Below are 17885 nucleotides of genomic sequence, written 5' to 3'. Positions count from 1 at the left end.
TCTCCTCTTTTCGGTGCTGAAGAACAGTCTCGTGGTGGGGGCGTGGTCGTTGTTGTTAACCACACACACACTCCTTCCCCCCCGTACTCCTCCCGCGCGCGGACTGGCACACAGTACGCGTGGGCTGTGCGTGGATCCGTCACTGCATGCATAGGAGAAGCTCGTGACACTTCCCCACGTGCAACAAGTCTCCATTCTCCAGCCTGGAGCCCACTTTTTGTTATTCTTCAAAGAGGAAACGTTTTTTTTTGTCTTTCTTTTTTTTTTTCTTTGAGAGGTGCGCCTTTCTTTTAATCTCCTCGTGGGACCTGTTGTTTCCACGGCGCAGAGTCCACGCGATGAGGCTCTGGCACAGATGAGGACGCGTATGGAGACGTGTGACGAGAGGAGCTGAGGAACCATGAGGACTTGGACCTGTTTTAACCTTGCTTTGTAAATCCACGTTTTCTTTCTTTTCCTGCTTCTTGTTTTCCACCTCTGCGTCTTGTGTTCAGACCTGGCGTTAACACCTATCCCTGGACATCATACTAGATTATGTTTTTAGATGAAAGAAGAAGAATACTTTGGCAGCACACGCTATATTCGTTTGTAGTTGTTGTCGAAACCAGCATCTAACACATGGAACAGTCTTTGTGGTGCTGAAAAGGAAAGGACAATTACCCAAGAAAACAGTGTTACTCTTAAGTCATTCTTATCTTTATTAAGTTGAAATCATTTCCCAAAAAATAATGTGTTAAACCGAAATAGATTTGATTTTTGAGACTCCAAAGTTATACACGGTAAAACAAACCCCACTTTGGAACAGTCTTTGTGGTGCTGAAAAGGAAAGGACAATTACCCAAGAAAACAGTGTTACTCTTAAGTCATTCTTATCTTTATTAAGTTGAAATCATTTCCCAAAAAATAATGTGTTAAACCGAAATAGATTTGATTTTTGAGACTCCAAAGTTATACACGGTAAAACAAACCCCTCTAAAAGTGGGGTTTGTTCATTCTCGGTTTGAGGATTGGTTAGATCCCTAAGAATACGCGCAAAAAAAACTTCCTTTTCTCCTTCTTTGTGAGCCACACTCTCAGGACGCATGTTGGTGCCAGGTCTGAACCCTCCGCTGGCGCGCGTGTGAAGCGTGCCCTCTCCTTTTTACGCGCGGCGCTGGCTGTGGATGGCACTGCGCTCTGGCTGGGCTTGCTTTGGCCGGGTGTTGCGCAGGCTTTGCGGGCTGCAGGGCTCGTGGCCGCGGCGCTCCAGCAGCCTCCTGTGTTTGTCTGTGCACCACAACAACGACAACAACAAGAAGAAGAAGAAGAGGAGCAAGGCGTGGGGACAGCGTCAGGCTCCATACGCGCGCCGCTGCTGCTGCTGCTGCTCCGCGGGGACTCCGAGGGGACATGAACCCCTCGGACGCCGCTTCCTGTCGGCCATGAAGCGGCAAAACGTGCGCACCTTGTCCCTGATCGTGTGCACGTTCACCTATCTGCTGGTGGGAGCCGCCGTGTTTGACGCGCTCGAGTCCGACTTCGAGATGCGCGAGAAGGAGCAGCTGGAAGCCGAGGAGAAGAGGCTCCAGGGCAAGTACAACATCAGCGAGGACGACTACCGCAAACTGGAGAGTATCATCATGGAGGCAGAGCCGCACCGCGCCGGCGTGCAGTGGAAGTTTGCCGGCTCCTTTTACTTTGCCATCACCGTCATCACCACTATAGGTAAGACAATCAGCCCTGGATATGTTTTTCATTATTTTCTGATCGTTCGTTTGATCGTTTTTAATATTATAATAGGAGTTCGAAAATGCACTGAAAGAGTATGGTCAGTCTGGCTTATGTTCCCTATTTGTTCATTTTCAAATTCAATGCAAACCCTTCCGATTCTAACTTGTTGCACCTCACTTAAAACAGACTTGTCACCCAAACCTGACAGTGTTTTTTTTTTTTTTTTTTAAATAAATCCTTCTCCTTTTTTCTCTTTGTCTTGCAAATGTGTCAATTTTGGAATTCACTGCCAATCCACTGTCATTCAAACTTGTTGCACCTCATATACAATGCACACTCGTCACCTCAACCTGACTGTAATTTCTTTGTAAATCCCTCCAAGTCCATGCAAATACTGACTCTTTATTCCGTTTCTAGAACAGCTGTGCTTAGCAAACAGCCAGAGTAAACTTCTCAGCAACACGTTGTCGCTCTGTTGTTGCAGTGGGAGTAGGAGTGAGACCGTGTGATAATGAACTGTATCCACTGCTCTACTATTATCTCACATATGCCCGGAACAATAGCACTATATGGCACTGATGGAGGAGCATTTTAGAGCGTGGTGGGCAGAGCATTGTTTCTCAGAGACGAATGTTAATCTGTTTGTGGTGCGTCACGGAGGAGGAAAGGTGTGTGGTGAAGAGGGAACGCGGGATTCTGAGTCACAAAGGCCGGGCAGACAGGGCATGTTTAACGCTGAGGTAAGGCTCCAGTAAAGGCTCCGGTCTGTGGTGCTGAAGGGACAGCGCAGCCTGACGTCACTGCAGCTCTCACACATGTTGGCTTTTACGCACGGGTTTATAATATTTATGGATTATACAGGAATGGTGACAACCATTGTTCTAGCCTGTTGAATCATCACTGCATTCTTTAAAAAAAAAAAAAAAAAACACATGAGGAATCATCCAAAAGGGAAAAGGCATTTGTGTGATTATCCCTCAAAGAGACAAATTGCATCATTCCCTGCGTGAATGTCTGCGTCACGACACGACAGCCAAATGTGTTTACGCTTCTTCCATAAATCTCAATTTCACACATTCCCAAGCATTAAAATAAACAAGAGATTGTATACATAATTTATTCACAAGAGGAGCCGATGTAGCAATATAAAACAACGATTATGGAGTTAGTGTTGTTATAGAAGGTCCCCCCGAGATCTACAAATGGACTGTTGACCAATAGAAGAAAAATAAGTTGTATTTAGTAACTACATTATATAAAACATGTGCAGCCTTTAGATGTAACGCATTAGAGGCCGACAGGACAAGTTACAGTTATGCAAAATCAACTTAAGTAAGCTTTTAACCTTCTTACGCTGTTTCCTCATAAGTAGTTTGATCTTAGTTGTATTTTGATTGAGTCATGCATATTTGAGTAATCATTTACTGTACTGCAACTGAAGCTCAGTAAATTCCTGTTTTAACCTATCCCCTATCCCCGCCCACATCCCTATGCTTTGTTGAAATTAGTTGAAAAATGTCATGTAGCCACTTTTCAAAATAAAAACATTTAAAGGACAATCTGCCCCTTCATGTCACTATGAAGGGGCGGGGCTTATCAGATCTGCAGTTTTTAACAGGAAGTCAATGGACCAGATCTATTACCAAGCCGTTTTATATCAAATGGTCCAGTTTACTATGATTTTTTTTGTAAATTATGATCTACTCATGTTGTAGTTTAAAACGAACGACCTGAAAAAAGCAGAATATGTCTCCTTTAAATCCAAATGTAGTACAAAAAGCCACAAGCAAATTCTAAAACAAATGCTCATGCAGTTCTGCTGTTTTCTTTGCACAACCAACAACAGTGTCTAAAGAACTTCTTATACTATGAAAAACCTCTGTAGACTACATGCTGATGTTCTTGTAATGTCAAAGAGAAGAACGGTCTTCTCATCTGCTCTTCAGGGACAGAGTTATGGACGCGTGGAGCTGTTATTGAAGCAGAAGAACCTCTGGGTTTACTGCTGTCCGGCAACAGTCAACGTGACCTTTCTGCACTCACTGTGGTCCACAGGGTCACATAAACATATACTAAACACCTGCAGTGCCTTTTCGATTCTGAATACATTTATTTGATTTTGATTAGTAATTTATTGTTTTTCATTCAATGACAAAGACAGACACACAACAGAAAAAAATAATGAACCATACAATAATCATCATTTCATCAGTCTTTATTTGAGTTATACACTGACTCAAACGTGCTTGTAGAATATATTCACAAGCACAGAATTCTTGACTTGAGCCTTGGTTTTATAAAGTTTGTTCCAGTTCTTTCATGGATTATAGTCGTAATGCCAGCAGCTATGAACGCAACTTAAGTCCAATTCTACCAGCAAATTCTATAACATACTTTAGTGTCAACGCTGGATTTAACACTTTTGTTACTTTTCCAGAGCCTCCCCGGAATGAAAAACAAGTTGAGCCTTTATCTTTCATTATACTTCGCCTTATGCAGCTGTACGTATACTGTCTCCAGGCAAGAAGTCATCAATTATCAAAAAGCCGCTGCACACTTTAACAAACACCTTATGGGAGACAAAACAAGTGTATTCCTGTGGTTTGTGTGTGGCGGCTCGCTCTGCTGGAAGAAAACAAAGCCCGGGCAGAGGTGATTTATCTCGCTGCCTTTGAGATTGGGAGGGGATATAGACGCAGACGCAGACACCTGAGCGTTTCCGTGCGCTTTCGCTGAATCACAATGAGGAGAAACATATTTAGAGATGATTTCTTTTAGACGTTGTTGACATTTATGAAATTGTAAAGAGCTTTTATTCTTCTGTAGATGTGAACATCAGTACTCTGTCTGCAGATTGCGTTTTCAGTTTTAGCGTGAGAATATCAAAGAAGTCGACGGTTAGATGGGTAACTGTTTGGAGGACAATGAAAGGATTTGAAATAACTCTTTCAATCGTTAACTTTGTGCATGATTTTCATTGTCAAAACCTGCAGAGCGTTAAGAATACGAAGGAAATCAGGTTAGTCACATCAGATTTACCGGTTTACATGACATTTCAATTATATGATAACTCCACAAGTCAGATAATGATCAGATTTTTGGTGTGCTCTTAAACACAGCTAATGACAAACAGGTGACAAAACATTTTACTGGTTCAATTTGAGACAGTTTGAGGACTTCAAAAAATACAATATCCTGTTTTATATAGTTAATCCCTATGGCAACAGTCCTAATTTATCATCTTTCTGAACCCCATGGATAGATATTTTGTATATATATTTATACTTATACCACAGCACAGCACTGGTCCTCACACATCTTTCTAATACACTCACAATCTTTTTTGCGATTTGGTTGAGACAAGTCAAGATTTTAGTTTCTTTTTTTGAGGATTGTGACAGAGTTTTCCCTGTTTCCATTTCATTGAGGGAACCACACCTAGACATGACAGATCGCATGAGGACATTTCTGTGTTATAAAGGGAGGTGTTTGTGTCTCACTGCTCACACTAATACTGTTTTTGAGGCAAAGAAGTATTAAAAAAAACCACCCAACTTTAAATCGAAAAATATTACAGCAGAGGATTGGTTTCTTTTCCCTTTCTCATTACAACACGTGCACGTTTTAATCTCCTCCAGAAGTTCTTATAATATTTTTGCTATCAATTCATTTTCTTATCATATCCTATGGCAGTTCTTTGCACTTAGACCATTCAAACTATGCGCGTCTCCAGGCTTTGATTTGAGCAGACGTCGGGATAGAAAAGCTATTGTAAAACGCACCTTTAGGCTGACAGCACGAGCTTCTTCACCTCCACGTGCTCCCGCTGTTCCAATTCTACTTTACCAAATAATAAAACCACATCAATTCTTCCACCAACCAATTCCACTGCGAGCCTATGTCGCGTGAACCCATATCCAGCGGAGAAGATAAGACTGACTTTTTGTTGTTGAAACTAATTGAATGCGCAGTCATCATGTGGGAAAGATGTCGATTAAGATATGACTTTAGCTGTTTGTTTTTTGTACATTTCACAACACGTGGAAACAGAACATACATTTCACACATTTACCGTGCTTGTGATGTAGAATGGAACTTTGTGTCGCCGTGTTTTGGAGGCTTTCAGATCCCAGCTGACTTCTTCTGTGGTGATGAATGTAGATTTTGGGGCACTGTATCCTTCGTCCTGACAGTGTGACGGGACGAGCCGGAGACAGATTCTATTCCACGCTGATTTATAACACGTCAAGTTCAGTTACAACAAATGATTGCCTCAAAGTTGGACATTCCTCTGTATTATTTGTGTTTCTTTGGCACCCAGGTTGACTAATAGCACAATAAAGCAGATAATGCATTGGATTTCTGATAAAGTGATCATGTGGATACTTTTCACGCAACGTCATCAGCATTTCTTGGTGGTTGAAGTCGAATATCTGCACTGCTTTGTTAGAATTTAATTTGATCTTAATTTCCATAATGTATGGTTAAATAAGTCAGAGGTTCAAAAACGTTTAGGACCTCAAAATACCCCTCTGACTCGGGACACACACTGCAAAATGAAAATGACTGTGTGTTAAATCAAGTTTTATGTTATTTATTTGTATAGTTTATAGTCTTGTTGGACCCAATTTCACTAAAAGATCCAGTTTTTAATTAAAACATACAGAGCAACGCAGTACTTTACACTTTACATCTAGAAATGATTGTGTGCGACCCACACTTTGAGAACCATTGAAACAAATCCACCTCAAAAACATTTGGTTTTCAGATTATTATAGTTTTAGTTATTGTTTTTTTTTTTAGTTTATTACAGTTATTACAGTTGCATGACCTTAGTGACATATTTAACCTGTTTGGGGCTAGCTATATACTTGATCAAATGTGTAAAAAATGTCTATTAATTAAAAGATTCTAGAGGTAAGCACAGACACAAGAACAGAATCTCGCATCTACACATAACTACACTAACCACGATACAAAGGTGAATTACCATAGTTATTAGCAATAAGATAACACACACAGATTAGATTTAATTACACATTCAATTACACAACTTACACAACACAAACCAAAGCAGAAACATTTGTTGCCTTGTCTGCCACGTTTCATATTGTACTGAGATGGTTACCGGGCAACCACAGACCACTTAAAAGGTGAATTCCGCAAAATGTGTGCGCATATCAACATGTGGGTTTACTATGATGAGATTGGCGCCTCGGAAATGACTATTCTAAGCGAATAATTTCAAGTTAGTGTGTTTTTCCCGGGCTCAGCGGTGCAGCCAAACCAATGGAGCTTAAATCAGCGTGTGGTGCACTTCAAGGCTGTATTAAAACGCCTGACAAAAACATAATTGCTTTTTAATGAACAAAACAAGCGAAAAGTCCGGGTTTAGAAGTGATGTGCGAATGAATGTATTGTCTGCATGTAATGGGGCCTCGGTGGTCTCATGTGATGGGCTAATTGAAGCATCTGCATTAAGGCAACAGGAAGCATTCATACTTGGACGCTTAGCTCATAAACACAGATCTTTTCTCTTGTTTGATGTCTCCTCTACGTGAAAATAAAGGGCTATTTCATGGCTCAGAAGAGAGAGTGACAGGCGTGAATTTGGTTCCGTTTGTGTTCGGACGACTCAGAAGTGATTGTTTCCATTACACATTTACGACCACCGCCACTTATCGCGCCGCTGTATTTGTGCTGCTGTTAACAGGATAAGACCTTCAAATATGACTGTGATTTCCCTCCGAGTGTAATGTGCCCTTAGTGCTCGCTGAAATCCCTGTTATTACTGTGAAACGGTCGGTTACAAAGGTGCACTCTGTAACTTTCCTGGTGGGGATTAGTGCGCCTTAAAAGTAAACATGTGGGCCAATTAAAAACAGAATTAAAAAGTTGCTAAGAGACAAGCTAGGAATATTGATAAATCATGTTTGTGAATATACATCGAAAATAACTAAATCGTTGTACTTTTTGGTTTTAACGGGCTGGAATAGAAATGTTTTGTTTGAGCTATTTTTCTGTTGCAAGAAAGTGATAAAAAGAACATTCAACCTCTAATATATTTAAGTTATACTGGAGCAGCAGAGGCTAAAGATCGACTATTAGTAGTAAGACAAGTGCAAAAGCCGGATGAGATGAGTACATAGTGAGCTGATGATACTATTTTCGAAATCAAGACGTTTCAACCATCCATCCAAAAGTCATTTTCAATCTGATGGAAATGGGCGTCTTGAATTTATACTCTCTCAAATTGGTGTTACGATTGAAACTTGCCCTTGTTTGCATGTCGGGCAGGTTGCATCTCAAACCGTCATTCCCATTTAGGGCGGGTCCATTTCCTCAGCCTGGTCCGTGTTCACGCTTTAGTCAGATAAACCCAAGTGACCGAGGGCGCAGTAAACCTGTGGCCAGAAGGAGGCAGTGCGTCCCATCGGGAGCAGTGTGTCCGCCTGTTTTATGGACATGAGAAGAAATGACAGGCATTTTTTTAATACATATTTCATGAAATCTGAAGTTTGGAGCAGCAACTTTGACTGGATATAAAGAAAAACACTGGAGATGGAAACCCACAACGCCACGGACATAACGGACAGAGATCTTTGGAACGTACTCCTGTCAGCTGACAGGATGCCACAAACTGCTCCGACGGTTAAGGACACAAGCACAGAGGAAAAAAGAAATCACATCTGGACTCAATTTTAATATGGACAAATTCGATAAACAATGGAAAAAATGTGTTTTCTAATTGAATTATCTTATGTTCATTTTGGTGCAGCCCGGTTCTGTTTTCTTGTTATTTTTTGTTGTTTTAGTTGCTTTATTTAAAAGAAAATAAAACCAAATAAACAGATAACTTTGTTTGATATGCATGTGTGTCTGGAGTCTAAGTTCCTTCATGTGCTCTTGTTGGGTGCGTGTATATTTCTGATTTTATAATATTTCCCATGTATTCAGTTTGGTCTCCAGGGGAGCTGTGGGGCTGGAAGTGTCCTGATTTCAAATGGACCAGTGCACTTGTGATGTGACTCTGGTTTTAAGGGGCGTTCACAAACGAAGTGCACTAAACAGGAAGTAAACCAGGGTTCACTTTAATTGCCCCCTTCACTTCTGTAGCAATCGTCCTCAAGATGTGAGACAGGCCTCAACTCTGACCATGTTCAGATCCAAGCTAAAAAGGATTTTGTTTAGTTGTGCATATGACGGAAAGATTTTATTGGCACTCTTCTCTTTTATGGATGTATCTGTTTTGTGATTTAAATGTTGTGTGAAGCACTTTGAATTGCCTTGTGTATGAATTGTGCTCTAGAGATAAACCTTCCTTGCCTTTAATAAGATGCTAATGATGCAAAGTAGAAGCATACTGTTTTAGTTATACATTCATCATGTTTTTAATTCATTTTGGAAGTGAAGAAAAGTAATTGTACATTAATAACTACAGTAGCTTATTCACATTGTACACAACATCAGTAGAGGATCTTGGTTCTCTGCTGTACACAAGCTACAATTCCAATAAACAATACAACTCCAAAACGTCCCCAAAATGAAAATATTAAAGTACCTTTCAAAATTGCACTGCTAAGCATAGTACTTTACAAATATGTGCATCCAATTCTCTGACACTAGACTGCAGCGGTGAAGCCCCACTTCAGCCTGCTCTTCACTGATCTCCTCATCTCTGCATCTCACCAACGACACTCATTCTGAGCCAGCGGCCTGGAGGACTCGTGCGTGCAGTGTGCTGATTGCTTCACGTTTGTGAGTGTCCATAAGAGCCACCTCAAGCAGGTTAGCCCAGGTACATCCATATATTGATAGTAGCTGATTGAAGTGACGCATTGAACACGGTAGTAGTCGTACACCGTTGTTTTGAGCAGCAGGCAGTGCCGTTCTTTCATTTGAAAATCGAACCCAATTAGAGGTTTCCAACTGCTTAAAATAAGGGTAATTTGATGATCAGAATCCATGGCGACCAGAGGTCGATACACAAGTCATCGAAATGTCCCTGATGACATTATGGCTTGTAACATCTTAGCTTTAGTCACCACGGATTATGTAAATCAGGAAGTCAATCAAGTGAAAGCTACATAAGATAAGATAAGATAAGCCTTTATTTGTCAACACAATGGGGAAATTCCATGACAAGATCTACTATGTACATTTTCTGGTAGAGGGTCCGCCACCCTGCTTGTTTCCATGGAGATGTTATTACTTTGCCGGGAATGTTCCACTGGGTGGCATTAGACTTCTGGCTTGAAGAGAAGTGAAAGAGGCACATTTTTGTCCAGAAAGAACACTTTTTGTCCAACAGGAATGATGGCCTCATAGGACCTTGGCAGAAATCCAACTAGTCAAATGCTAACGAGGTACGGTTCTGAGGTGGAGGTGGCCAGACCTCAATAGGCCTTAATGACCCGAGCTGCTAGAAATTGCTGGACTTGTGTATAAGTTTCAGTTACAATTCCTCTCTTTTAGCAGAACCAATTTAAGAGAGTATAAATCAGCCTTCGGCCTTGAATTTATTCTATTACAGAAGTTTTAATTGCTCAAAAATATGCTTTCTTTACTGTGAGTGCACACAGCTCTGACCTGAAGCTGGCCCTAATGATGTTACTTCCCTGTCTCCATGGAGATAGACAGGTTTAATGCCATACTGTGGAACATTTCAGACAAAGAATTGTAATGTCATCCAGGTAGAGATCTGGAGATCTTCTGTACTTTTAAGTTCATAAGACATCCCCAGACTCGTTCTGAGCATTTATCTTCCCATGGTAATTCACTCTGTTGCCAGTAGAGAGCACAAATCTAAACAAACAAACAAACAAACAAACAAACAAACATTACTTTAAGTTATAAAACATGAGATGCTTAAGCAAAGGTTCTCAAGAGCATGTTAAATGCCAATAGTAAATGCCAGAAGATGATTACAGCAAAAGAGATCCACTTGTGTCGTTGGTGTTTGGTTGGAGAACATTGGTGACCAGAACCGTAACAGAACAATCACCACCATAAGATATAGAGTTCATGCCAAAAGTACAAATGTTTTTGAACCACCAGTCTTCACATTTCCTCTCTCATAAATCTATTTGAACATACTGTAAAAAGGCTTCATGGGCTTATTTTGTTGCCGTCTGTTGGTGAATAAGTATTATGTGTTTGTTCCCAGAGAAAAACACAATATTTTACTCGTATTTGACTGGGAATATGCTTTCCGACCCATCACATTGAGGGCAGCACAAGTTGAGCTTAGCCGACTACAACTTTCTGATTGCAGATCATTTTGCATGGATCATTATGCATGAACCATTCATCCATATGGTCAATTGACTTTTATGTGAAAGGCCAATGCACCGGAAAATTATCTAAAATATTGACATACATGGAGTTCTGACAACCGTGAAGCATTAGAGTTTTGTTGTTGTTACTTTTCATTGCATTTTGGAATCACAACCAAACAGTTGACTATGTCTCTCGGCTGGCCCTGGAGAACGCCTCAGGATCGACTCCCCCTGAGGAGTTATAGGACACGTCTGGGGAGTGGGAAGTCGCCCCAGACTGACGGGGTAGACTGACGCAAGAGAGGCTGCCAATCTGCCAATCCTAAGGCCCAACCCTGCTTAGCTTTCCAAATCAGATGAAATGCAGCAAAAAAAAAGTCATATTTTAATTAGCAGTGCTGTTGGTTCATCCATCTTCTTCCACATTATTGAAAGCCAAGGTTGATCTAATAGATTAAATAGATAATTGGTGAAGGGTCTGAACTCCAACACCTTCTATTGATAACTTCAGATGATGTCATGAAGCTAACTGGAGGCACTGCTCTGTTGGAAGCTCTGTTGGAAGCTCTGTTACTCAAGTTGGACTTTAATCTTTGTTTTTCCACAATCCAACCATAAAGAACTGACTTAGATGAGCTCATATTACACCACAGTCACAGTTAGTTCGTTAGTCACGCTCACCTTTCTGTTGACGAAGGATCATCAACGCTTGGATTGATCAACGGATCCTGAAAAAGTATTGTTCAAATCCATTTTGTATTTTTGCTTGAGTTCTAACATCTCATCAATCCGTTTCCTCGTGTTTGTTTTAGTGTATTGCCATGGTAACCAACCCCCAGCAGAACACAACAGGAATCTGAATGATATCAATTGTCCGTGTATCTGCAATAGAAACACCTATAATTGCATAAGATACATTTATACTATGGAGCATTCCAGTCATGAAACCAGCAGATGTAAATAGTGCACGTTTTCATTTATAAGCTGTTCCCTTTATTGGAATAGAAAGTATATAAATTAATCGTAAATGAGGAGTAGATTTTGTTCAGTTTTGAAATGATGAAGTCACACATATGAATCAGTAGAAATACTCCTGATATTGTTAAATTTCCCTGCAGGAGCTTTACCCCCCTCCTTCCTCCCCACGCTGGAGTCCATAAACATTACGAGGGCGTGGATAACGGGCTGGTGCTTCTCCATCAGGGTGACGACTGCCTCTTGATGCCTCTGTTTTATTACCTGATGAAGTTTTATCAGTGATTAATGGTGTGGTGCTGAAGTGCCGTGATTCCGCTCTCACATTTTATTTGTGTGCTCAGATCAGATCATATCTCAGCGGGAAATGAACTGTGCGCTGGCTGCCAGTCAGCTGCAGTTCCTCTTTAGGCCACACGGATCTCTGCTCCATGCACTGCACTCGTTTGATGATTTGTTATAGAAAGTAAACTGTGATTTTATTAATAATAGTAGTAGTTATTTAGTAGTATTTTTATTTTTTCATCAAATTGAAGTACGCGTCAGGTTTGTGGAGATTCAAGCCTGCTCATAAGGACACAGTTTATCATTTTTTAGTGCAATAAAACCATCAAAAACAAAATAACAAAAACAAAAACTGTTTTTTTCCCTAAAAGGTTCAGTGAATTAACCACATTTTGGAAGAAGATTAATTAGGTCAGGAGTTGTATAATTATTTGGATGAAAAAAAAAATGTTGTGGCCAATTTGGCATAATTTCAATGGGTTAGTCACAATGTTAGTCAGGCAAAGACGTATCAATATCAGTGGAAATAATTCATATTATTTATACAGGGAAAACCAAATGAGAAAAGTTATCTTTTTCATGGGTCCCTGTTAGAACACAACACAGAATAAACAATACACGAAAACACATTTAAACATACAATCTGAGATACAAGTATGTAAAACAAGTGCATTGGCACTGAGGGTAGTCCTTGACCAGTGCTTTAAAATCATTAAAATGATTTAACTTAAAAAGTCTCTGTGTTTTGTTCCACTGGAGCAAAGTTGTCCAAAGCCTTTTTTCCTGTCTCTGTGTTGACTCGATGGGATTGTAAGATAAAAATGTCCTGAGATCTCAAACAGTGAATACTTGAACTGATGTGCAATAAACTTGATAAATAATCAGGCAAAATGCCAACTACAGTCTTGTACACAAAGAAAAGGCAGTGCTGTTCTCTTCTTGCATCCAATGATTGCCATTCTACTTTAGAATATAAGTGAAGGTGATAAACAGAGTTCAGAGGTTTTAACACTGTTGCTGTAGATATGCATATACATATATAATATCACCATAATCTAGAACCGAGAGAAATGTCGCCTGGATTAACTGTTTTCTACAGTGAAGGGGGAAACACGTTTTATTTCTAAAGAAGAATGACAATCTGGATTTAAGATTATTTGTCAGCTCTTGCATATGTTTGTTGAAGGAAATGTTATCATTGATCCAGATGTCCAAGTATTTGTAATATGGTACTTGTTAAATCATATTACCATAAAGCATAAGAATATATATATTTTTTGGGTCTCTAGAGTGTCTTTTGGAGAACAGCATACATTTTGTGTTATTTGAATTCATTAATCATTTTAAATTAACACAGTTTTTTGGGTGGAGTGAAAATCTTCTTGAATATTAATTATATTTTTGAATCACTTGAGCACAAGAAGGTGCCTTAGCGAACAGAATTGCATCATCTGCATACAAGTGGATGCTACTGTGTTTTAAATTATGTCCAATTGAGTTTATGTAAATTGTAAATAACAGTGGTCCAAGGACGGGGCCTTGAGGAACACCTTTATTAAGGTAAGAAAATTCAGATTTAAAGCCATCAGCAGAGACAGCTTGAGCTCTATTTGTGAGGTAATCTGCAAACCATATTTTAGAATTTGTATTGAACCCAATAACGATCCAAGAGAACACAGTGATCCACTGAATCAAAGGACTTTGACAAATCAACAAAACAGCAGCACGTTCTTCGTGATTGTCCAATGCAGTAGCAATATAATGTATAACTTTGTTAGCAGCTGTAATGGTGCTATGCCCTGTCTAAATACAGACTGGTAGTTATTTAAAATAGAATATTTGGTTAAGAAAGCACGCACCTGGTTACTTATTAGCTTCTCCAAGAGTTTTGCTTGGCAGGTTATTTTTGAGATTGGACGAAAATTATGCAAATCATTTTTCTGGCCTCCTTTGTTCAAAGGGCGAACAAAAGCAGTTTTCCATATGTAAATGTGTAAAACAGTAACAATAATAGAAGCTAAGTAGCTGTGTAAAATCATCAGTTTTGTAGTAGTAGTAGCAGTACTAGTACTAGTACTAGTGATAGTAGTAGTGGTAGTAGTAGATGCAGCAGCAGACTAAGTAAATGCAATACCAAATACACTATTAGACTTTTTTATATTACACATTTACAGTAATATAAAAATTATTTAGTCAAATTGCATGTTTTAAAATATAGCTAAAACTAATTGCAAGTATGTACACACAAAGGTGTGGCGTTCCTTGCATTTGAGTAAAAACAAAACACCTTTCCAGCACAGCTCTGTCAGTGTTGTTTAAGCCCCCTCTTCAAGCCTAACAAGTATAATCTTATTGAAAAATGATTTGAGGCGTTCACCCGAGCTGCACTTTGTGTCTGGTGTCGTGGTGGGAGCTGGATGGATGTCTTCACGCAGATCGATGTGAACGTGCCCCCGCGGTGCACACTCTCAGTGGGAGGTGTGCGGGGCCGAGAGGGGGCTGTCATGCTCCGCTCTCAGGCTGAGCAGGCGCACAAGGGCCCCGGATACGTATAGTACCACATAGAATCCTTTCAGTACTGCAGTAAAGAAGATCGTGCCAAGATAACAAAAGAAAAGATCAGCTTCGTTCGTTTCCAAATTGTAGAATGTTTTAATATGCATTCTTAAATGAGGGTAGTTTATTTGAATTTTTTGTATACATTGACACATTTTTATACATTTTGCATGAATATGATTTGTATTTTTGTCTACATCTGTATAATTAATAGTGCATCATTTCGATATCAAGGACTTACAGGTTTATAGGTGCTTTATGCTTTTCCATGAAGGCAAGCAGATATTAGGCCTTTCAGTCACACATAACAGTACTAAGAACTAAGTCCCTATGATCTCCAAGCCCCTGTTTAATCAGAGGAACTTCCCGTGTCCCTCTTGTTGCGTTCACACAGCGACAGTGGCTGAAACTGTGTCTCTGTTCCCTTTTGAGCCATGGAAACCTGCCCACAAAACTGATGCACAAAAAGGCTCAAACAAACAGTGAAAGAACAATTTAATAATTAAGAACTTTTGTTGAAGCCAACTGTCTTCAATTTAGTACTTTTGGATCAGTGAATGAATGAAACATATTTACACAATAATACAAGTTAACAGGTGCTAGTTGTATAGGTTTATTGCCTTACTGTAGAAGAATCCGGGCAAAGAAAACACACTCCATCGGAAAAGTTAATAAAGCTCCTGGTTTAAGCTGTTTAAATAATGTACATCTGAATGAAAAACTTCAGACCAGCAAAGTTGTGAAGTGTGAACCAAGCATAGACTCATCCATGACTGTAGCACTTTACAGTCCCACATTTGGAATCGGGCAGAATTTTAAAGAGAGAACACAATTTACTTAGCACACGCCACCAGATTTGACAAGCTCATACAGGGCAGTCTGAAGATGGAACATTTGGTTTAAAAACAAAACAAATTCTAATTATGATGGAACAGCATGGCAGAACAGGTGCGAGGGATGGCTTTTTTGGAACTCGCTTGTTCTAAAAAGCTCAGCACAACTTTAAGTAACACCAGGTTTGAAAAAAGAGGATTGTTTCATTTTTAAACCCGTGTTGGAATTCTGAATAAAGTAGTAACATGTGAAAACCTAAAACAATCTGAAATAAAAGGACACTGTGTTAAGAACGCTAATGGTGATGCTAACTTTGAGACATAATAAATAATAATATGAAATAAATTAACAAATATAATAATTTTCACATAAAACAGTCTTTACTAAGAATTGAATAAGAGTAACAGGCAAATAAAGATACAATGTTTCTATTTACATGGCTATTGAAAAACTAAGCTAACAATATGAACTTTAAGATAAGATAAGATAAGATATTCCTTTATTGTCCCACATGGGGAAATTTCATTGGTGCAACGCAGGTAGATACAGAGGTAGATACAGAAGAACAAAGTGGTAGTTAGTTTGTCTGATGATAAACTTTACATTTACCCTTTATTTACTCTTTCTAAGCTGAGAAAAGCCAGCGAGAAGGTTGCATCAGAACAGGCATCTGATGTAAAACAGCCGATTTCCCCCACAACATCAAAAATGATTTCAAAACTCCAGATCAGAACAATATCAACACTTGGTTCACCCTTAAAGCGCCACCAGTCGAGAATCCATGCTTTAAATAAACCGAGAGCGACCACCTTTAGCTTGGTAAATGTCAGCCATAGCTCTGGAGGTTTCTGCTGTTGACGTGCCCTTTGGCAAGACACATTCCCTTAGTGCCACATGACTTCTAAACTGTGTGACGAGCGTGAGGAAAAAAACACAGTCAAATTGATATATGTGCCCCGCCGCCGCAATTGTCGGACCATGTCGGCCTCTGTGAAACTGAGAAAAACAGCATTTTACTTTTTTTCCCCCAAATTTGTGATTTTCGTTTTTTTGCAGAATGTGCTAGTTGAAGTTATGAATAAGCCCCTGTGTGCTTCAGATAACACTATTGGTTGTCTTAAACGTATACATTAAGCTGTTAAAAATGTGGAGTTTTCGGGTCTTTTTCCTGCTCTCCTGGGGGGCGTCACCTTTTTCTAGCAAACGTGTTGTTTACATTTTCCACCAATCAGCTGTGATCCGCATGGCTACAGCTGAGTGCTCCGTGTTTTCCTCTCATTACTCCAGACCATCTGCAGAGCACAGTCTTCAGAGCTTATATTTCCTGGACTACATTGCAACGGAACTGTTTACTCAGGTACACTTTTACTTTACTACTAAATTATTGCTTTAACGCTGTGTTTTAAGGCGGTCTCGTGATCACTTTAGAATCTTACTTGTCTGCTCCGGTGGAGCTAATGCTAAGCTAACATGTTGCTTCAGTGCACTCTGCAATACGGGCTTAATGTGACTACTTGCTGTTATCACCATGTTATCGGGTTATTTTTCGGCGTGGGTATGGTGCTAAACCGGCTGTTAGCCCCACAGCCCGGAGCTAAACGCAGCTATTCGGAGCTAAGTTGTAAGCTAAACTTTGCTATGTTATCGGGTTATTTTTCGGCGTTTTGTCTGTACAAATTATATACTTATGTAGTATTTCTTGACCCGTGGGTTGTGCTTTGTGCCAATCACGCGCTTGCCTGGCCATTATCAGCTTCCTGTGTGTCTCTCTGTGCACGGTGTTGGGAGAGACAACAGGACGGCTGAACCAGGTAAGCTTTGCGACTAAAACACCCGCTTTTAATCACTTTAATGTGCGCCGGTTTTAAACTCGAGTGTATGTTTATATTTTGGTGTGCTGTTCTGCAAGTGTTTTGCTTTTACGAGCCGTGTTATCTCAAGTGAGCTAGCTAGCCCCGCTAGCCAAGGGCAGATGTCCCAATATCTCCGCGTTTTGCATCTTAAATACACAGTTAACGTCACAATGTGAACTGTTATCTGTGAAGCGTGTTATTCCCATATTACTGTTAACCCTAATCCTGTTTTTCCCCTTTTCAGAATTGGCAAAGACACCCTGACTGACATGACCTGTCTCTACGTGAAGTCTGCTAAGGAGCGTGGTAAGTGTAAAACATTATTTTGGTGATTTTCATGTTTTAATGATTAGAGTATAATTAACCATAAGCAACATCTGTTTTTCAGGTGAGC

General features: G+C 39.9%; 1 protein-coding gene across 1 annotated transcript in view; it reads left to right on the top strand.

Moving 5' to 3' along the window:
- The first annotated feature begins 1333 nt into the window (after positions 1-1333).
- Positions 1334-17885, top strand: part of kcnk9 (potassium channel, subfamily K, member 9) — a 70758-nt gene continuing 54206 nt past the window's right edge. The window contains exon 1 of the mRNA XM_072447755.1: positions 1334-1704. Coding sequence (XP_072303856.1) covers positions 1422-1704 — 283 coding nt within the window. The 5' untranslated portion in view covers positions 1334-1421. The remainder of the gene's footprint in view (positions 1705-17885) is intronic.

The sequence above is a fragment of the Eucyclogobius newberryi genome, unplaced genomic scaffold (genome assembly GCF_026437365.1).
Source record: "Eucyclogobius newberryi isolate DKJ021-1_F unplaced genomic scaffold, fEucNew1.0.hap1 SCAF_16, whole genome shotgun sequence".
NCBI classification, from domain to species: Eukaryota; Metazoa; Chordata; class Actinopteri; order Gobiiformes; family Gobiidae; genus Eucyclogobius; species Eucyclogobius newberryi.
This window is presented reverse-complemented; position numbering and strand designations above follow the sequence as displayed.